This window comes from Aquarana catesbeiana, linkage group LG01 (genome assembly GCF_042186555.1).
Source record: "Aquarana catesbeiana isolate 2022-GZ linkage group LG01, ASM4218655v1, whole genome shotgun sequence".
NCBI lineage: Eukaryota > Metazoa > Chordata > Amphibia > Anura > Ranidae > Aquarana > Aquarana catesbeiana.
The window spans coordinates 363,606,672-363,629,866 of record NC_133324.1 but is presented as its reverse complement, the minus strand read 5'-3'; the positions used below and the strand labels follow the sequence as shown (position 1 = coordinate 363,629,866).

General features: G+C 44.1%; 1 protein-coding gene across 2 annotated transcripts in view; it reads left to right on the top strand.

The window, feature by feature from the left end:
- Nucleotides 1-23,195, top strand: part of LOC141146543 (spindle assembly abnormal protein 6 homolog) — a 126,828-nt gene that overhangs the window by 31,206 nt on the left and 72,427 nt on the right. Inside the window, exons 2-3 of one of the 2 annotated variants that reach the window (XM_073632965.1) lie at nucleotides 7,854-7,914; nucleotides 14,282-14,361. In XM_073632965.1, the coding sequence (XP_073489066.1) occupies nucleotides 7,854-7,914; nucleotides 14,282-14,361 (141 nt within the window). The remainder of the gene's footprint in view (nucleotides 1-7,853; nucleotides 7,915-14,281; nucleotides 14,362-23,195) is intronic. The other variant, XM_073632966.1, reaches the window with a different exon arrangement.

Genomic DNA, 23,195 nt, shown 5'->3' with positions numbered 1-23,195 from the left:
AGCGAACACCAGAGAATGAGCAAGATGAAGAAAAAGGAAGAATACCCGTGCTATGGAATATGTACTATAGAGATTCGAAAATATATGTTGGAACTGCTGCCTCTACCAATTACTTCCACTAGGTGGAGTATAATGTTGAAAAAGGAAAAAAAGAGTAGATATGGCGCCGTTCCAGACCTGATGGGTTCAGGTGTATGCTGCTCCCTTGAATGGGAGGAAGATATTTAAGGTGGGGAAGAGAAATTATGTTGATAGTTCCTATTGAGTGGGTGTCTTCTTAACCAAAAAACAAATGCACAGTAAAGCTGTGCACATTAATGTGAAACCAAATATAAACTCCTGAGTGTGAATGAGTGTCAGGCTATATACCTGACCCAATATGAAAGTGCAATGTGTAAAACAACCCCACTTGTTTTGTATGTAACATAAATAAATACAAATAAAGTGCAATAATTCCTAGTCGTTACTATGCATTTGCAAAACCATATAAACGATATATACAAAGTAGGATCAATAGTGCAAAAACAAAGTGCAGGTGTGAATAAACCGGTGGATATCTGACTGATATACAGTATACAGTTGATTTCTAAGGTGCTTTTGTGCTGGTGAGAGGATCCGTTTGGACACTGGTGGGCTTCTCAATGAATAAACATTTGGTGCTTGCCTTATTCGTGCTCCTATAGTGACTGCACTCACCAGATCCTTCACCCCCTCTTGGGGTCTCACACATCCACAGTATATGCCACTGTGTAGCAATGCAGGATAACTCCGTCCTTAATGTAGACTGTTAAAGATATTAAATGTCCATGTAGCCTAAACCAGGAAAGATGAACTGCAACCACCGCCTGTCAGGGAAAACCAGCCACACTCTGGAATGTATACATTAAGGAGGGGATATTTCTGCGACAAAGTACCCCATGATTAGTGGGTCCTACACTATCCATAGATTTGGGAGATCCTGCAGGATCGGCATATCTACTCTTTTTTTCCTTTTTCACCAGAGAATGAGCAACTCGACCACACGCTGAGATTTAGGTCCGCAATTCGAGGCATCCACCAGAGCCCAGTACCAAGATGGCGGCCGCTGCAGGCACTCAGCCTCATGCTCCCAGCATGGACGGAGCCATGGAACTAAGGCAAGTGCTCACCCCAGCCACGCTAACATACACCCCGTTATCCTTGGGAACTGCCAGCAGGCCATAACTCCCTCACCTACCTACACAGAATCACTCATCAGCCACACCATTGCAGACCGGGCTTTCTCCCCTGCAGGGCCTGGCAGGCCTAACTACCCTGACTTCTCCACACCAAGCCTTCACCCCCAAGATCATAGCTTCAATGCGACAGATCTATATAACAAACTGTCAGCTCTCCTAGAAGGAGGTTTAGCCGCAACGGCAGCCAAAATAATGGGGGACATAAACTAGAATTAGAGCTAAAGGCCTGGACCAAGCACAACCTATCCTGGATAGGACAGATAAACTCTATAAAGATGACTTTACTTCCCAAACTCCCATATCTGTTTCGCTCCCTGACCATCCCAATCAAAAGGGGCCACATTCAAGCCTTTCAGAGTAGGAATCTTAAATTCATATGGGGCAAGGGAGGTTACAGAATACCACAAAGCTCTCTGTACTGTCATAGGAAAAAGGGGGCTTAGGTCTTCCAAAATTACTTCAATGCTATTTTGCAGCTAGATTAGCACAGATCTCAATAATATATTCCAGATATGAAAAACCGGATTGGGTCCAAATTGAAAGGCAAGCAGTACCCCACCACATTATAGACTTTTTAATGTGGTGCCCTCCAAAATCCCATCCACCGATAATGGCACCAACCCTATCTCACTCCCTAGCCCTATGGGACCATTTACGCAAGTCTAAGGCCCTAACCTCGGCTAGCAAACCACTATCCCATTTGTTCAATAACCCTGAGTTTCCCCAAGGCCTGAACATTTTAGCATTTAAATGGTGGTTGGACAAAGGACTGTACCGAATCGGACATTTTTACTCCCCTTCAGGCCCTCTATCCCTCAAGCATTGCATTTATAAGTTGGAATTACCGCCTCAGAATACTTCAGATTCAAACAAATTTCACACTTTTTACACTCTATATGGTCGAAAAGACCACTTCCGCCTAGGTACACGACATATGAATGTGTGGTGTGTATGGTGTATGGTGTGGACAGGGATTGGAGCAGAGGTGAGGGCTCTCGATCATTTACTTGTCACTAGTGCCTCCCGGACTCCAAATCTCCTTTCATGACTAGATGGGAAGCGGACCTCAGATTCAGTTGGGACCTGGAGAACTGGAAGACGGCATGCTTTAAATCCTTTAAGGGCATTTTAAATACATCCCTCACAGAGGCCAGTCTGAAAGTGATCTCTAGGTGGTACTACACTCCCATCAGATTATCCTCTATGTATATCTCAGCTGACCCCCTGTCCTTCAGAGGATGTCAACTAACGGGAACAATAGCCTACATTTGGTGGGAATGTCCCAGAATATGCTCTTTCTGGAAAAAATGCGCATCCAATTTGCATAGGAGAATGTGACTGGCTCCCTATGGAGCCAGTTTACATATCTCCGGGGCAGCTGCGGAGCGCACTGCACAGAAACGCTGTGAGTCTTTGGCTCCGTTTCAGGGCCGAATTCAGGCATAGAATCGGCCCTGATTCATCCCTGAAAGGGGAACAGGGATGCACAGCGCTCCTGTGCAATCCGCAGTGGGTTACAGTGTGAACCTGGCCTAAGTGTACTGTTTCAGAGGGGATCAGTCCATTCAGTGATGGCCTTTCTGCAAGTGGTAGATTTTGGGTGTCCATGTTATTTAATGAGACATCTCGTCATATGTTTTTCCAGGCTCATCAAAGAATTTCTGTGATTGCAGTAAAAAATCGCCATTTTCATTTTGTGACACTGCTCTTCAGGCTGACCACAGCTCTCTGAGGGTTCACAAAGCTTCTAGCCCTGGGGCTGGACTTGCTGAGGATGCAGGGGGTGTCAATCTCAGGATACCTCAATAATCTTTTGCTCAGGGAGCAGTCTTTTCCAGCCTTAAAGTAAAATATAAGAAGCAAAAGGTATCCTTCCATACATCTCTGCATGAGGAAATGGTAGCTATGTTGAAGCTATTTCCTATGTGCAGTTCCACTCCAGGTCTTTGGTAGAGGAACGTTCTCTCTATCTGGAACATGAAGGTCCAAGCATTGGATTCCCAGAGAGTTCTGTCCCTGGGGTTTGGCAGAACTTGAATTGGTGGTTTGTTGTTCGGAATCTGGAAAAGGGGAATTTTTTCCTTCCAGGGATATGGAAGATAGTAACCACTGATGGCAGTCTCCCTGGTTACTGCCAATCAGTGTCTTGATGCATATTCTTTCGGGCAGTACACCTTGCTCTGGATTATTGGATGAACCGGTTGCACAGGTTTCTGGTCAGTGTTCAGGCAGACAATGACACTACTGTGGTTCACATTCTGTTGATGGCTGGCTGCATTACATATTCTAGGCATAGAAGATGGCAGGGTTTTGTGTTTTTTTTCCCATTTGTCAGCGACTAATTCTGGGTCTGTGGTCTGCATCCTGAGAGGTTCTCGTCAATCTGCCAGCATTGGGGAACTATGGAGGTGGATCTACTAGATTCTAGGTTCTACAACAAGTTGGATAGGTTGTGTCCGGGATGAGAGTCCCACTGGCAATATGGGTAGATGTACTGGTAACACCTTAGGGTTCACTTCTCACTAATCTACACCTTCTCCCTGATTTGACTGCTGCTGCATCTTTTGCAAGGAATGCGGGTGCTGGTAACCCTGATAATATTGTTAGCCGGCCTAGCCAAGGAGGGCTTGGTACGCCAACATGGTCAATCTGGCAGTGGATGCTCCTTGAACACTTGCGGTCCGGCCAGACCAAAAAAATGTATTTTTTCCAGAGACTGTTTTCTCACTCCTTGATTCATACTTCGTGCAGGGTGTAACGCAGACAGTCCCACCTGTCAGGCCACCCTTATTTTTTAAACCAATTCGAGAAACTCCGTTAGACCTCTGGCTTGGAAGATGGCTTCTTTGGTTACTATCGCTTCGGCAAGAAGGGTGTCAGCTGGTGGCTTTTTTATGTAAGGAACTGTTCTTGGTCTTGCATCATAAGGTGATGTTGCGTCCTTATCCATCTTTTTTTGCCTAGAGTGGTTTCTAGTTTTCATTTGAATCAGGACAGTTTCCAGCCTTCTAGTCCACAGTTGGCAGGGGAAAGATCCCTGCATACTCTGGATGTAGTTCAGGCAGTCAGGATTTATTTGAATTGTCGGCACAGGTCAGCAATCCCAGTCTGTGCTGCCAAAAAAGCCCAAGAAGGGCAGGTGGCATCCAGGTCAACTATTTCTCATTGGATCCGCTAGGTAATCCATTTAAGCCTATAGTTTGAAAGGGCAAAGTCCCACCCTTTCTGGAGAGAGCTCTCTCTACCAGGTGTGTGGGCGCATCTTGGGCTATCCACCATCAGGCGTTAGTAGCTCAGGTTTGAGAGGCCGCTACTGATTCTTTGTTTCATAGACTCACAGAGTGTTACCTGGGGATGTCAGAACCACAGAGGATACTGCCTTTGGCCACAGTGTGTTACAGGCGGCAGAATAGGTTTTTCTCTGGTGGCGGTTTCTGTGATTGTCTCCCTCCCCTCATGGGTATTGCTCTGGTAAACCCCAGATAGTATTGATTATAACCTGCTCTGTGTCCTGTGATGTACGATAAAGAAAATTTGATTTTTTTTTTAATATATACTTACCTGTAAAATCCATTTCTTTGAGTACATCCCCTTTTTCTGAGATTTTATTTCTTAATTGATCTTCCAGTGTCCATTCACCTATAGATGACGCATAACCCAGATAGTTAAGATTATGACCTGCTCTGATTATGTACTCAAACACAAAGATTTTACAGGTAAGTATTTAAAAAAAACCCTGCAGCTGCTGACTTTTATTATTAGGACACTTACCTATTCAGGGATCCCGCTGTGTCCTTGCCTAAGCCAATTCTTGAATCGGCTCTCGGGTGCTGGCACCTAAATCTACAGTAAGGGAAATCGGTAAAGAAACCTTACGGCTTCATAGCCGGTTTCCTACTGCGCATGTGCAAATCTTCAATGGGCCGGCTGCAGCGAGGGCCGAACTTCCAGCTGAGTTTGCCACGGCGAACTCAGCAGGAAATGAGAGTGGGTACCTGTCAAACCAGGTACCTGTTCCCCCTCCACAAGGTGCCAAATGTGGCACCGGAGAGGGGTAGGACGCAGATGAGTGGAGCTCCCCCTTTTGGGTGGAGCTCTGCTTTAAGCTTCCTCAGGGTTTTGTAATCCCAGATCAGGACCTGGAGTTTAAGAAAGAGCGTGGCCTCTATGATTAATTACTGAAGATAAAGAAACTTGTACCATCATCCAGGAATCTACAGAGAAGGGTTGGGAGCCTGTTCCCCAACGAGGCTACCACAAGGACATGGGGGCAATTGGACTATCACGGTACAGTAGGACAATAAAGTTTAAATATATGACAGATGTACAAATATAAAAATTCTATAAATAAAAAGTTTTATTGATGCATAGATAATGGTCAGTTACAAGTTAAAAACATGATGACATTTCATATGTATCACCACAATAACCCCAAAAAGGGGAGAATAGCAGTGGCACAATTGGTCATAGATATCAACTCGACTAGTTTTGCGGTCAATAGCCGCTTCATCAGGAAGGTATCCATGTCCTGGCAGGCACCGAGTGCGGGGCGTTGCCACCAAGGGGGGTCTCCCACGGCGACTCAGGGGAACTAATAAACATGATGGACTGAAATCTGGTAATTGGGTATAGAGAGTTGGCGGTCCCGGGAAGGGCAGTCTGGCTGAAAAAGAAGTTATAAGCGTACAGCCACAGTGTGTGATGCTATAGACAGATGGCAGGGGGTGGAGGCATGGTAAAGCATATCCACCCCTGCCAAGGTAAATGAAGGCTGGCTGGAGTACACAATCCTGGGCACCTTGAGTCCAGAGCATGGGACAACTAAGCAAGTTGGCAGTCAACCAAAAAAACTGAGGCAACTAGAAAGTTCAGGAGGATCTATAAGTCTTAAGAGTAGGAGAGCCCCCAGGGTGCTGGAAGAACCCTTTCCAGAGGCCAGGAGTGGAGCTGTGCAATGAGATGCTGCAAGCATAGGCTGAGCCTGAAGAGCCCATGGTGCTGCCGACAGGTGAGTCAGGTAGCTTAGCATATTGTATTAACTGTGTTTCTGGGTGAAGCTGAAAGCCCTGCATGGGGAAACCTTGAGTTGCTAAGACTTTATATTTTGTTCCAAAAAAAAAAAGGGGGGCTGCTGTTCCCTTTTAAATACAGTTCTAACTAATGTGGACCCACTTTAAAAATGCTCAACACCCCTGAACTAAAAAAAAAAAAAAAACCCCATATCATACCTTTTTATTGATTTTAACAAAATACTACTCACAAAGGGTGGGATCCTTTCAGCATCAATAAGACAGTCTCTCTGTCTTGTGTTAACCGCTTGAGGTCAGCACTCCACAGAAACCAATGGATTAACAGTGCTGATAAAAGTCTGTCTAGCTCCCACAGTCCTAATCCCAAAGCATATATATATATATATATATATATATATATATATATATATATATATATATATATATATATAGTGTGTGTGTATGTATGTATGTGAAGGAGTGAATTTCCATTCCTAGGGAGAGATTTCCTCTCACTTCCTGTTGTCTCCCTCCGTTTGTAAGTAGGAGTCATTTGTAAGTCGGATGTTTGTAACTAGGGGACCCCCTGTATCCCTAAGACAATTTCTGAGATACAGGTGTAATTGGGACATGTTTGTTTACAGTCTAAAGCCTTAATGCCCAGCTCGTAACCCATTGGGCATCATTTAGGTAGAATGGTAGTGGGGTACTATCTGTTGGACCACTCTCTGTGTCCCACTGAGTTTGCACTTGTGTTGGGGGTTACTGTTGTGTCTCCTGGCACCAGTGATGGGGGTTATTGCATCTGCTGACACCAGTGACCTTCAGGCACTGGGATCTGTGTGGGGTGCTTTCATTCTGGTAAAAGTTAGCTGCCAAGTGCTCCCCAGGTCCAGAGTTGCAGACTTATATCTTCTGCACTTGTCCGTTCTCAGAAGGCTCAGTGAGTAGGCCAGTCAGCTAAGCACTGGGAGTTCCCTCAGTGTTGCTGGGCACCATTTTTCTCAGTTTTCTGCAGGTTCTGCCAAGAAAGGGGTTAATGCTGCTGTTTACTGTATGCTAGGATCATCCACTGGGTGGAGTGCTGACATCGACGGAACAGTGATTTTATTATGCACGGATGCATTAATATGTTTCCTCTTTTCTTTGGATATGTACCCGAGATAGACTAGCATGTTTAAGTTGGGTATCTTACTGCTAATACTTTGCTCTGTGATCCAATATATTTCAATCAGTAATTCATGCGTAGAAGATGCCATGGTTGACTACTCATTTTTTAAAAGTTCAGCTTAACAATTGGCTCTGTATACATTAACATGACCCCATGAAATAACTCAAAATATACTCTTTACAATAACTGAGTCCTTTTTATTTTTTTTCTATAATATTTTTATCCTGCAGTGAGTGGGGAGACTCTGTGGAAGATGGATTTGGCTGCTTCAGTTTCCAGGCCCTGACATCACCTGCGCTTTCTGCAGGGCCTCCTTGGTCAAATGTACAAAATCATTCTTTGCAGAAAATGAGAGACCTGATGTTTTAGTTTTAATGTCGATTTTAGGTTTTGCCTGTGTCTAACTAAATGGACATTTTAACTTTAACTAACACAAAACTAACTCTTTTCCTACAGACGTACCAGTGTCAGGCTGACTGTTGAAACACATTTGTTAACAAACCCTGTACATAAGAAGGTATGTTCATCTTATTTGGTGAAAGTAAATTTGAGTAGCTATAGTGAGAGGAATCTAATTTTGATATTTATTTGAAGAAAGTACTGGTATAAAAATAGCAAGACTAAAAGTGAAGTGGCAGATTTTACATGGCACTATATTTGAGTCCTGTTCAAAACTGTGCTACAGTGTGTAGAGGATTTCTTGAAAAAATACCAATGTTGGCTTGGCTGAGGCACTTTCTTGACACAGGGTTAGCAGGTGGCTTGTGACATCACTTGGTGCTTGAACATTGATGGGAAGGGGGCATTGGCATGCCTGCATTTACAGTGCCATTTAAATGTGGAGATATCAGCAGGACCTTAAAGTGGATTCTTGCAGGAAGGATCGGGCATCTTGCCTATGTGCTTTGAATAAATAACTGTAATGTCCTATTTTCTTTATTTTTTCTGCCCTAATTGTTGTTTAGCAGTCTAGCCTACCCTGACAGATGGATATTAATACTTTTTTATTGGTCTATGTATTCAGCTCCTTCCACTTTGGTGCCAGCTGTGGATAGGTATTGGGCAGAATTCTGCCTCTCTGCCTTGTTACTTAGTGGGATTGTAAAAACTCCAGTCCTCCTTTGTAGCACAAGGGGCTTGTTTCTGAAATAGGTGGCCAACCAGATTCAGCAGGGATTAGACCAGGGAGATCAGAAGAAATACAGCATATAAAATATGATGCAAGGTGGTTAAATAGGTATACCAGGAACCGTACCACATAATGATTAGATGGGTAGTTGGGTTTAGTAGGGTATCTTCTAGATGGGAAAGAGGATAACAAATATACAAAATCCAAGTATTTGTGTAATAACTATTGCTAAGTGATTTTTTTTTTTTTGGTCACTTTTAAAGGTTACATAGTCAGTCAGATTTGAGGTTTCATGTACACTACAGCTCCTAAACTTGATTTTAGGAGCTTTTGGCGTTTTTTTTGCCAAAGCTTCTAAACTCAACTCCATAAAAGTCTGTGTCAATGTACACATATATTCTTTTAACAGAGTTTAGGAGCTGCTGCTGTTAGGGAAGCTTCAACATCCCTCTCCTGAAGGCGGAAGAATCGCATTAAGGATAGGTTATGTTTTGACTGCAGGAAACCGCAAACCATGGCAAATCCGTGATTTTGTCACGTTTTTGCATTCGCCTGCGGTCAAAGTAGGCTATGTGTACATGATACCTTATATTCATTGGAGTTTGACCAAAGACAAAAAAATCAACCTTTTGTCTCAATACCCTAAACCCTTCATCCAAAAAGGCTATACTTCTGCATCAACCTTTCACAATGTATAAATATTAATAGCCATTTAGATCTTTGTGGTTGTTATATCCATGAGCAAATGATTTGAGCTTATAAAACAGCATTTCTTCTCCGCTAAGGGATGCATGAATTTCGGAATTAATACATTAGGGTTATATGCTGCTGACTACAGAAGGTAGTGTCCTGGGAGGTTTGATGCCTGTTTTTTTTTTTTTGGCTGAGAAAATAACTAAATATATATATTTTTTATTCAATCAAGATACTGCCAATTATTATTTCTTTCTGTGTCTTCAGTCAAGACTTCAAAAACACTGTTTGAGCTAGTCATCACACAGCATCTAAATCAGCATATCCTCCGCAACAGCTTTGGACGCTGGGCTGGAATGTGGCCTTCAAATACTGGGCTCCGCTCCTGGCTCTTTCCAGTATTGTTTTCTCTGTTAGCCATAGACTGTTCTCTAGATCCAGAGCTTTGGCATAGCCTCAGGTGTAACCCAGATCTTTCAGTGCGCTTCTGGGTGTGGCAAGGCTATGTGGCCTTCAGACACTATGCTCACATTTGTGGTGCTTTCTAAACTTTCCTGTATTGTGTTAACTGCAGAGCACTTGCTTGGGTCCAAAACCATGGTCTTCAAATGCTCGTTTTAGGCTCCATTTACACTAATGCATTTTTTGATGCGTTTTGCAGAAATGCAGGGAAATTTTTTAATATGGGTTCCTATGGAACATGTTCACATCAATGCATTTTTGTGCATCTGCGTTTTTGGAAAGGGACGGGGTCACCCAATAACGTCATGAACCCATCATGCCCGGGTCGTGACATCACAAGGGGTAGGGGCCTCCGGATGACGTCATATGGCCACGCCACCATCATTATCTAAGAAATGCTTGACATCGGCGCAGTACGCAGCATCGGAGAAGGGTTTTCAGCAGGAGCGGTGGCAGAGGAAGAAGCACACCGGAGAAACAAAAAGAGTGGAAGTAGAAACGAGAGAAGGAGAAGCCCGGAGGAGGAAGATGCAAGAAGACCAGAGGAAGAAGAAGATATTTTTAGCAAAAAACTTGTCAAAAACTGTCTACTGTATTTTTTCACACTACACTACTTTTTTTTGATGATTGGGTAGGGGTACAATGTACCCCATACTCATTCACTTAGGGGGGAGACCAGGATCTGGGGCCCCCTTGTTAAAAGGGGCTTCTAGATTCCAATAAGCCCCCCGCCAGACCACAAGCTAGGGTCGTCGAGAAGAGGCCCTTGTCCCCATTAACGTTGTCCCCATTTCTACCCGGCAATTCTTTTTGTTTACATTCAGCTGTCAGCGGGGAAGCCCGCTGACAGCTGATGACTCATCGGTTTTTAAGGATGCAGCAGCCTGCTTCCCAGCCCCCTCGGTGTCATTGGGCGGCATTTTCTAATTTGGCTCCGTTTTTCATCACATGAAAGGTTTAGGATGAGGGATTGAGAGCTAACGTCATCTGCTAGATGGAGTGCTGCATGAGTGCATTTTCTTTCCCCATTTCATCCTAGAGGAAAAATCATTCTACTTCTGCTTCTGAAGCATCAAGTGGCTCTCTGTTGTGTTTTTCCACTCAACTGTTTGCCTACAGTGACTTGATCGCTTCCAGCCACCTGAAAAACATATCTGCACCAGCTGCCTGGGTTTGTGAGTACCGAAGGCTTTGCCCCTATTGGGTCTAGTTGCCATCCAACGCAGCATGTCTTCTCAAGAACACACAGAACAGTCCTGTTATGGGTGACCTCAGCCCATGCTCCCCTAAATGTTCTGGAAGCAATTTCCTGGTATCTCTAAATGAAATTGACAACTGTAATCTGGGATTCTTCTCTTTTATTGGGTCTTCATCTGCGGAGTCTAGTTCAGCCCTCACCAGTATCCAAGGATATCTTTATGTTCACTAGGGACTTGCTATTTTTTTATATCTACCTACTGGACCATTCTGTTTAGAGGGTTCTGAGCACACTTAGGCACCATCTCCACAACAATATGTCTCTGACACTTTTTTTAAGACCTTAAGTCCAACCTTGTCTGTAGCCCTTATCACTTCTGGTTCAAATTCAGAATCCTAAGAGAAGCAGTCTTTGGTTGCCGCGGTCTCTTGCAGTTGGCTCAGATATAGAATGGCTTGTTTTATAACTTACGATGCAGTGTGTTTCACGCTGTATTTGGAGGATCAGCCTGGTGATTTTATAGACCTTGGGTCTTTTAGAGCTCCTAGGGCTTCAACATACTGACAGTTTGAGAACATCTTCTATGCGGGCTGGAAACACCCTGAATGGTTCTGGGCTCCATCTGGGACTTTGCCAGGGCACTTTTCCTTTTGAAAAGGGATTCATTTATAGGTGGTCAATGCCTAATGTGGATGCTCCACTCATCCACAATAAGAGTAACCACCAGAGGGTGTCAACAGTATACTTACCTTTTTGGGGATTTCACTTACAGGAAGTTGAATTCACTCCTTTTGATTCCAGATTAAAGTGATTTGTAAACCCTTGTTTGTTATTTAAAAAAAAAAAAAAAAAAAAGTCATACTAACCTCCACTGTGCAGTTCGTTTTGCACGGAGTGACCCCAATTATCCTCTTCTGGGGTCCCCCGGTGGCACTATCAGCTCCTCCCTGCATCGTGTAACCCCCTATGAGAAGCGCTCTCTTGGGGGGTTACCATGCGGGTGCGTTCCCAAGTCCAGCATTTTCGTCCATAGAAGCAGAATGCAGGACTCTGCCTTGCCCCCCCCCCCCCCCCGGTGCCCGTATCATTGGATTTGATTGACAGCAGTGGGAGCTAATGGCTGCACTGCTATCAATCCATCCAATCGAGCCGTGAACCCTGGGCAGAGAGGTAGAGCGCGTCTCCGCCGAGGAAACAAACCGGCTCAGGTGAATAAACTGGGGGGGGGGGGGGCTGGTCACTGTCAGAAGTTTTTTCACCTTAATGCATAGGATGCATTAAGGTGAAAAAACACGAGGGTTTACAACCCCTTTAAGTTAACTGGTTTTGCCTTCTGTCCTGAACTCTGATCTGTCATTCAATGTCAGCTTGAATTAAACTCCTTAGAGAGGATTGTTTTACCACTAAGTAAAGCCCGGTACACACTAACAGTTTTTGCACGAAAAAAATTGACAGCTCCGGTCGGAGCCGCTGTACTAACCATGCGAGGTTAGTTCAGCAATCTCCCCCCCGCGGAGCTGTTGTGTTCTGACTGGGGGACAGCCCCCCTGGCAAAACACTCTTATTAGTGTTCTTTGCCATTGGCTGAGAACACTGATCGGGAATCGGTCGGTTGCTGGTTTTTCAGCATGCATGTCGGACAGAAGCCAGCCAAGCGACCAGCTTCTGAAGGACAGACCGATATACACACGAGCCAAATGTCGGCCGGCTTTTTTCGAGCAGGCAAATTTTTCCCGACATTTGGCCCGTATGTACCTGGATTTAGTTCACCAGTTATGGAGCAGCTGTCCGGAGCCTTTGTGATGGCGTAATACAAGCCTCTGAACTTGTGACCCACGTAGGACTGCTGTCTGTACAAAAGCTTAGGGCAATTTGGTTATGTATGTGGGAGGCTGATGAGACATTTAGAGAACTACTGATTTGTCTTCCCATCGTGAGGCGTTGTATCTTTAGTCTTGTTCTAGACAGTCATTAACATTACCTTGAGGGGGTCACAGTAGACTTCTACCATAGCATAGGAGATCTGAAGAGGGGTCCAACGAGCCTTGCCCTTCTATCTTATCTGCCTTTAGCATACTCAGGTTCTCTGAGTAAAACTCATAGGACTCATAGGTCCAGAAGCAGGAGATCTGCTAATGATTCTAGTACAAAGATGTGCCCCCAGTTATACAAGTAGGCTATTCACACATCCAGTTGGATCTCTGGGCATTGGGTATCCTTTGGCTTTTAAATGCTCTTGAAACTCTTTAGTTCACGCGCTAATTACTTGGAGTTTGCATCTATTTCAGCTGGTCGCCTTGTTTCCCATTCTACTATTCATAGCTGTGAATTTACCCAGGCCTCCCTTTATTCCTTGCACTCTGGGACAACCCTTGGGAGTTATTCCCTACAAGGGTAATTCTCCTCCACAAGGGGATTCTGTATTGTTGATCATCAGATTCCCTCTCCCAGAGAGACCATCAGAGATGGTTAACTGGAACCAGTTTTCACTGCTCCCTCTCATAGCAGGTTCCTGACCGCTCAGTGTCCTGGATCCTGTGTCCGCCATAGTGCTTTTTCTTGGAGCCTTACAGATGGCTAGGATTGGTAACTACCGGTCACCAACAAGCGAGACCAACCAGCTTAGATCCTCACTGAATCCCTCTGCACCCTCTGGGTTGGTAGAATCTTCCCTAAATGGACACGATACTCACCACCTTTCCGATTTGAATACTAGTGGGGTACTAAAGACTTGCCTTTTTCACATCACCTCTTCTTCTCTTGTTGACTTTCATTCTTTCTTACTTTCTCTTGACATCTTATTAGAATCTGCGTTTATGGAAGGACATGCAGGTGGTCCTTGAGTTGAACCTTCATTCTTGGGGTTAATGTGTGACCTCCCCGGGTCAAAAGCATTTCCCCTGTCCTGTAGGAAACTTCTCCTCTTCAGGTTCAGGCATTGGTCCTTCTAGTTGTTAGGGACTGTACCTGGTTCTTAGATACTGTGTCAGTGGCTTTTGCCGACCCATCAGTTGGCCAGCTTTTGGAAACCCTTAATGCCTAAGAATTACCAAGTTCCTGAAGAAGATTGTACTTATAAAATCTTTCTGTTGAAGTTCCGTTGAGAAACGCAATAAATCCCTGTGCTTATTGGCTTTTTGTACTGTTTGCTCACAAAACTGAGGCATGATGTTCAGGGCAGCGTTCTATAGGGGCTGACTTTCAATGTTGTGTGTGTGTGTGTGTGTGTGTGTGTGTGTGTGGTTCAGTTTTTTTTTTTTGCCAGTATCCAAGCCTTCTGTAGGCAGCAGCATACAACCCAAAAATTCAAAGAAACGCTAAATATGTGTCCCTCAACTGACTTTGAAAAAAGATTTTACAATACGTACCAAAATCTTATTTCTTTCTGTATTTTGCTTTTAGGATTTAATCGTTCGCCTGTCAGATGATACTGATCCATTTTTTCTGTACAGTCTTACTTTAGGAGAAGAGGATTTTCTAAGGTAAGTCATTTAATGTTATGCTTTAACTAATCCAAGGTAACAGTTTATAAAGAAGTACATTTTTGTAGTAAAATTAAAGTTGCCCAAAATACAGTAACACTTCAAATAGATACATATTTTAAAAGACATGTCAGCTCTCAGAATAGGTATTCAATGCACAAACCTCCTTAATTAAAGAATTAAATAACACCCTTGGCAAATTAAAGATCAGACATATTTGAAAAAAAAAAAAGGTCAATAATGCATTTGTTTAACCACTTCAGCCCCGGAAGGATTTACACCTTTCCTGACCAGAGCATTTTTTGCAATTCTGTACTGCGTCGCTTTAGCTGACAATTGCACGGTCCTGCTATATTGTACCCAAACAAATTTAACGTCCTTTTTTTTCCCAAAAATAGAGCCTTCTTTTGGTGGTATTTGAACATTTCTGCGTTTTTTTATTTTTTGCGCTATAAACAAAAAAGGCGACAATTTTGAAAAACCAAAAAAGCCCTATTTTTTTACTTTTTGCTATAATAAATATCCCCAAAAAATATATAAAAAAAACACATTTCTTCCACAGTTTAGGCCGATATGTATTCTTCTACATATTTTTGGTAAAAAAAAATTGCAATAAGTGTATATTGACTGGTTTGCGCAAAAGTTATAGCATCTACAAAATAGGGGATAGATTTATGGCATTTTTATTATTATTTTATATTTTTTAACTAGTAATGGTGATCTGTGATTTTTATTGGGACCCTAACATTATGGCAAACTCATTGGACACTTTTGACACTATTTTGGGACCATTGTCATTTGTACAGCGATCATAGCTACAAATAGCCACTCATTACTGTATAAATGACACTGGCAGGGAAGGAGTTAAACACTAGGGGGCGATCAAGGGGTTAAGTGTGTCCTAGGGAGTGATTCTAACTGTGGGGGAGATGGGCTCACTATAACATGACATTTACATAGGCATCTTCACGTTCTGCCTCTCCTCGCCACAATTGTGGGCCGCCAGCAAACATAGAGTTCGCGGGACCCGTGGGCATGATCAAAGGGACGTACAGGTACGCCCATATGCTTGCCTGTGCCATTCTGCCGACGTATATGTGTGTGCAGTGGTCGGCAAGTGGTTAAGTAAGCAACATCAGTAGTATAATTATTGCATAACAAAGAGGTAAAGAAAGTCATATAATGGGTATTTGGGCATCCTGGAACCTAAGGAGAGTACCAGGAGGTCCACGGTCCCCAGCAGAGTTCAAAGGCATGTAAGGATCTTAGATATAGAGTCAAGGATTTCTTTATTGTACATCACGGAACACAGAGCCACAGTATTTACTATGTGGGTTATGGTGATGGACACTGGCACACCCTAACACAAGAAGTCCACTCCCTATATAACCCCTCCCACTACTGGGAGTACCCCAGTTTTTTTTGCCAGTGTCTTAGGTGTTGGTCACGAGTAAAGATGTGCTGTGCTGAGCTCCACTGGAATATTCCTTGCTGAGGCAGGCTATGCAACTGGATCCATTCAAAGTGTCTTTTCAGGCTGAATTGAATGGTACCAGGGCCTAGTGGTGGAAGAAACAAGGTTTAGCCCGTAACGCTTCTTTTTTTAGAGAGCCGGACCCCGGGATCCAGTGCTTTGGTTTTTTAGCCATGAAGTTTTTCTGGTGGGGTGCTTTACGGGACCAGGAGTGTGGATCCCCCCAGAAAAAGGGGCCCCAGTTCCTGAAGGTTTTTTAACGGAGCCCGCCGTGAGAGGTGAAGATTGGGTCTGTTGGTTTTACCACAGAATCCCTGTGGTGGGAAAGGTAAGTAGAGATTTCTAAGGAATTTTAAATTCTCTTATGAATTGTCTCCTTTAAAATGTAATGTTTTCATGCCTAAAAGTCACATCAGCAGATGTAATCAGCAGAAGCTGCAGTCTTCCCTCCGGCGAGCAGCCCAGGCCTCCGGTAAGGTTTGGGGGGGGGGGGGGGGGATTTTTTCCTAAAAACATCCCCCACCTGGACAGAGGCTCCCCCCCTCTCTGGATAGAGGGGGAAGCCAGAAATGATCGGCGGATGCCGCTCTGTTTTCACCGCCTCTTGTCTCATGGCGGCGGTTTGTCCGCCTCCTCGCCGCCTCCCCCCCACACAAATGCCGATCCCGTTGGATCGGAGGCCCGCACTCACGCAGGAAACGCTCTTTTTTAAAAAAAAAAAGAGGAGGAGGAGGGGGGCATGGTATACGAAGGGGTGTGGCTTAACACGGCGTTGGCATGCAGCAACGTCCAGCGTGGGAGAATTTTTAGGAAGCTCCATTATGCTGGCTGCATGCTGTTGGAGGGACACGAGCAAAAAGGGAGCATGTAAGTGGTGACACAAGCATTCCCTTGGCACATTTACTAAAGCAACAGGCTGAGCACTATTAGCGGCAGTTGCTGGACTATTTACTCAAGCAGTGGGTGCGATTTCTTCTGGTAGTACCTCTGCATTTGTGCATCGAGCTATGGTCAGAAGGGGAAGTAGAAACACCCCAAAAAAGGGCTCAAGAGAGACTCCTTCAAGCTCTAAAAAGCCTAAACGCATCTCTACAATGGCATCCTCCCCTTAGAGCTCTGAGGTGGCTGGTCAGAGTGAACCTTTAGGGCCATCAAGTGTTGCAACTGTTTCCAACACTGCAGCCCCTATCTATATTACTGAAGAAGTTTTTTCTGCAGCCATGATAGGTTTGGAAGATAGGTTAGCGGCTTTAATCTCATCCCAGTATGGGACAAAACGCGACAGGTCCCCTTCCATTACCCAGGACCCTCAAACTGAGGATCTCGGGGTGGGGGAAGATGAATTTCCTTCAGGGGACCATGAAGAGGCTGATGACTCCTCTTCTGAGGGATCAAATGCGGAAGGATCACCTTCACAATCTGATAGATTGTTGGTGCAATCTCTTACTGAGATGGTCCTTTCCACATTTTTGCTACCCTTAACTGAGTCAGTTGATAAGCCCATTTCTTGTTTGGGTTCGCTAAAGCCTCCTCAAGCGTGCATGCCTTTCCTGTCCATTCATTGCTGGAAAAGCATATGTATTCTAAGTGGGATCACCCAGATAAGCATTTTTTTCCTCCTAAAAAGTTTTCAATACTTTATCCTATGGAGGAAAAATTCACTAATGCCGTGTACACACCGTCGGAATTTCCGACAGAAAAAGTCCGATGGGAGCTTTTGGTCGGATAATCCGACCACGTGTATGCCCCATCTGACTTTTTCTGTCAGCATTTCCGATGAACATGCTCTATATTTTTCATTCGGAAATGCCAACGAAGCTTGTCCCGTTGGCAAGTCCGACCGTGTGTACGCGGCATAAGAAGTGGGAGATACCAGCAATTGAAGCTGCTATATCCTCTGTGAATAAAAGTTTGGCTTGTCCGGTAGACCATGCTCAAATGCTTAGGGATCCAACGGACAAAAAGTTGGAATTCCTGTTAAAAAACACTTTTTTTCTCTGGCAGGTTCAGTGACAGCAATTGGTGTATGTCATCCTTGAGAGACCAGTTTAAACAGGTGCTCAAGGTTATTCCCGATCAGCAGGCCCAGGATTTAGCTACCAGCGGCATTATTATTTATTTAACTACCAGCAGCATTATGTTTCGCAATAGACGCTATGAGAGATTCTATTCTCCAGGCCTCACACCTTATGCTTGGGCTGGTGCATATGTGTAGAATCTTATGGTTGAAAAATTGGTCAGCCAAGGTGCCATGCAAAAAGCTTCTGGCTAGTTTTCCTTTTCACGGTGAACGGCTGTTTGGGGATGATTCGGATAAATACAGCCAAAGAATTTCTGGTGGGAAAAGTACTCTTTTGCCAGTTAGGAAGAGGAGTAAACATGTTTCATTTAAACAAGCTCCTTCTCCAGTGCCAGGGGTATCGGCCTCCAGGCAGTCACGACAGCCTCTGCCGTCAGGTAAACCTCAGGGTCAACCCCAGGGACAAAAGAAGTACTGGGGGAGAAAACCTACAAAACAAAATTCTAAAGCCTCCTTATAAAGGGGCTCCCTCGCTCACTCAAGTTGGGGGGAAGACTTCTGCAGTTCTCAAGGATCTGGCAGAAAGAGTGTCAAGACAAATGGGTGACTTCTACAATAGCTCTAGGCTACAAACTAGAGTTCCGAGAGTCCCCGTCTCCTTGTTTTCTCAGATCCAACGTTCCCAAGGATCCAGAGAAAGAGAAGTCTCTGTTTCAAGCATTGGACCGTCTTTTATCTCAAAAAGTGATATCGGTGGTCCCCATGCAAGAGCAGGTATTGGGGTTTTATTCAAACCTTTTCATGGTGCCAAAACCAAAGAGATGTTGGACCCATTCTGGATCTCAAAGATCTAAACCGGTTCCTAAATATCCGCTCTTTCCGCATGGAGTCAATCCGATCAGTAGTCTCCATCCTACAAGGAGGAGAACTTCTGGCGTCAATCAACATCAAGGATGCATACCTCCATGTGCTGATTTTCCCTGCTCGCCAGAAATATCTATGCTTCGAGGTAGAAAATCTTTCGGTCTAGCTATTGCACCTCGAGTGTTTACAAAGGTCCTGGCCCCACCTCTAGCCAGATTAAGGGCCCAAGGTATAACGATTATAGCGTACCTAGAGGATCTATTCTTGATAGACCAGTCGGTAGCCCGCTTAGACCAAAGTATGATCACCACAGTCAACTACCTTGAATACCTAGGTTGGATTCTCCACCTAGAGAAATCCTCCTTAAAACCATCAAGGAGATTAGAATACTTGGGTCTGATCATAGATACAGCCCGGAAAAAGGTATTCTTGCCCCAGGCAAAGATCAGTTCCATAAAGGAACTGATCAGGTGGTCAAGGTAAAGAAGAATCCTTCCATTCAACTTTGCATGAGGCTGTTGGGAAAGATGGTGGCTTCATTCAAGGCCATTCCTTATGCTCAGTTTCATTCAAGGCTGCTGCAGAACAGTATCCTATCAGCTTGGAACAAGAAGGTCCAAGCCCTAGATTTCCCAATGTGTCTACCTCCAAGGGTGCGGCGGAGCCTCAGTTGGTGGTCAATAACCAAGAATCTGCAGAAGGGAAAATCCTTCTTACCAGTTACCTGGAAGGTGATAACAACAGATGCCAGCCTTTCAGGTTGGGGAGCAGTCCTGGAAGAGGCGACTGTCCAAGGGAAATGGTCCAGATCAGAAATGACCTTACCCGTCAACTTTCTAGAGATTCGGGCAGCACGCTTGGCCCTGAGGACCTTGATGCTCAGGTTACGGAATTGTCCTGTCAGGATCCAATCCGACAGTGCCACAGCAGTGGCCTATATCAATCAAGGGGGCTCGAGAAGTCGTGTGGCCCAGAGAGAGGTGAATAATATCTTAACTTGGGCAGAAAACAATGTACCTGGTCTACCGGCAGTCTTCATTCCAGGAATAGAAAATTGGCAGGCAGACTACTTGAGTGGCCAGCAGTTGTTCCCGGGAGAATGGGCCCTTCACCCCGATGTCTTCCTGGCAATATGTCGGAGATGGAGGATCCCGGACGTAGATCAGTTTGCGTCCAGGTTCAACAAGAAGATCGACAACTTTGTGTCAAGAACAAGGGATCCACTAGCATGCGGAACAGATGCCTTGGTGTTCCCGTGGAACCAGTTCTCACTGATTTATGCATTCCCTCCTATTTTGCTGCTTCCGCGATTTCTTTGCAGAGTCAAGCAGGAAGGGAAGTCAGTAATTCTTGTGGCCCCAGCATGGCCCAGAAGATCCTGGTATGCAGAGATCGTAAGAATGGCAGTAGGGGAATCGTAGACCCTACCACCACGTCCAGAGCTTCTCTCGCAAGGTCCGGTATTCCATCCTACCTTACAAATGCTAAATTTAACGGTTTGGCTGTTGAGACCCACATTCTGAAGAAGGGTGGGCTATCAGGTTCTATGGTGTCTACCTTGATTGATTAATGCAAGGAAGTCGGCCTCCAGAGTCATATATTATAGAGTCTGAAAGGCATATGTCTCCTGGTGTGAATCCAGGGGTTGGCACCCCAGGGAGTATGTCATGGGTAGAATCCTTGACTTTCTGCAGATGGGGTTAGAGATGAAGCTGGCCTTGAGTACTATCAAAGGCCACGTCTTGGCCTTATCAGTATTGTTTCAACGACCACTTGCTTCGCATTCTTGGGTTTGTGGTTTTATTCAGGGGGTAACACAGCTTAATTCTCTGGTTAGGTCACCCTGAAACCTTGGGACTTGAATTTAGTTCTGTCTGCGTTGCAGAAGCAGCCTTTTGATCCGATACGGCATATTCCCTTGGTCCTTTTGACAAGGAAACTCATTTTTCTGGTAGCCATATCTTCTGTAAGAAGGGTATCAGAGTTGGCTGCTCTTTCTTGTAAAGAGCCATATTTAATTATTTTCAAGCATAAGGTAGTATTGTGTCATCCTAATTTTCTACCGAAGGTAGTGTCAAGTTTTCATTTAAACCAGGATATTATTCTGCCTCCATCCTTTCCAGAACCCTGTTCTATGGAAGAGAACTGGCTACATTCTTTGGATGTGGTGAGAGCAATCAAAATCTACTTGAAGGCGACTGCCCAGTTTCGAAAAACCAGATGTTTTGTTTGTGTTGCCTGGAAGGTCCTAAAAGAGGACAGGCAGCATCAAAATCTACTATTTCAAAATGGATTCGACAAGTAATTGTTTAAGCTTATGGTTTGAAGAGGAATATTCCACCCGCACAAATCAAAGCACACTCCACTAGGGCTGTTAGTGCTTCGTGGGCAGTGCATCACCAAGCCTCCATGTCTCAAATCTGCAAGGCTGCAACTTGGTCTTCAGTCCATACATTTACCAGATTCTATCAGGTAAAAAGCAGGCAGCAGTATAAGTCCTCTAGTATCATGGTGCCCTACTTTTATTGTGTCTCCCTCCCCTCAGTTGGCATTGCTCTGGGACATCCCACATAGTAACTACTATGGCTCCGTGTCTCTTGATGTACGATAAAGGAAATAGGATTTTTATAACCGCTTACCTGTAAAATCCTTTTCTTGGAGTACATCACGGGACACAGAGGTCCCTCCCCTCTTCTAATGCACGTATATTGCTTTTCTACAAAAACTGAGATACTCCCAGTAGTGGGAGGGGTTATTTAGGGAGTGGACATCTTGTCTTAGGGTGTGCCAGTGTCCATCACCTGAAGGTGGCCTATAACCCACATAGTAACTACTATGGATCTGTGTCCCGTGATGTACTCCAAGAAAAGGATTTTACTGGTAAGCTGTTATAAAAATCCTAGTTTTTCATACAAGTAATGTTGTTGGGTAAAATACACAACCTCTGACGGATTAGGAGCTAGGTCTTGTTTCCAATACCTGGTGTTTTTTTATTTATTTATTTATTTTTTGGGGGACAATTTCTTCCTTTTTGATACATTTTTTTTTTAAATTGGGTAGGATCAGGAAATATTCACCACCAATTTCCACTAAACAAAGGCCCAATTTATCCTGAAAAAAAACAAGGTATAATTTACTTGGAAACACTAAATAGTTGCGATGATCATTTGATACAGTTTTACCAACACATGCAAAAATTGTTTCAGGCGTTAAGATTTGTCTTACCTTCCGTCACAAAGGGGTTAATAAATGTAATTGATGCTTGCTAACATTTTCCAGAACTTTTTAAAAGCTGGTTTGGGAGGCTGGATGTGGATTTTGCACATTTCGGGGCAAACATTTTATGTTTGATTGTATTTGTTAAAAATATGGTGCATTAAACTTCAAACAAACCTTTCTGAAGTCTAAATTGATTGTAAGTTTATATATAAAAAAATCAATATTATAAGAATGTAAAAAAGCACAAAATTAAAGCGGATGTGGAAGAAGGGAAGCAATGATTACAGGTGAAGATTTTATATTTTTAGAGCTGATTTCCCAATAAAGATCTTTAGTGAAACTTTTTTTTTTTTTTAATTGAAATCCCAGTGTTTGTAAATATGAAGCATATTTTTCCAATCAGGCTCGGTTCACACTAGGACGACTTATCAGGCGACCTAGGTCGCCTGACAAGTAGCGTCCCGTTCAGTACAAAGGAACCGTTCTAATCGGAGCGACGCAAGTCGCTCCGACTTAGAAAAAGGTTCCTGTACGACTTTGGGGGCGACTTGGGGTGACCTGCATAGACTTCTATACAGAAGTCGTTTTGCAAGTCGCCCGGGCAGTCGTGTGCAGGTCGCCTCGGTGAGGCGACCTGCAAGTCGTGCCGCCTCTGGTGTGAACCGAGGCTAATTCTATTTGCTGTAGTCTCATCTACACAGGACCCTGTTGGTAAACAGTACGCAAATACCTAAATCCACAGCACTGCTAGAAACCCACACCTCCACAGACCGTCCTATTGTTAGCTCCAATACCCCATCTCCGCTTAAAAATGAAGATAAGGTGGCTGCATACATAGTCTCCACCCAAAAAACTCTCCCTAAATGCATTTCAACCCTGCTCTATCCTTGTGAGCAAGTCCGTTTGGGTGAAATGTGTGGTGGTAAATGGTAATGGATATCTCCTGGTTTGTTCCGTATTCATTTATTTTTTAATCAAAGAAAAAGTGGCCCAAAATAGTAAAAAAAATATAGATAGATTAAACTTTGATCCAGCTTTCTTTCTCTTTTTCTTTGTCTTTTCTTTTCTTTTCATGTAGAGAGCTACAATGTATCATCCTCCAATCAGAGAGAGAGAAAGCACACAGGCTGAAAAGGATCTCACCACCTCAAAACCACGCCCTGTGGGAGGGGCGATCCTTTTAATACACATGAGCACTACGGTGCCTGTCACAGAGCTACTCCCTCGTGGACTCAGCCTCTACCTGCAGATATATTG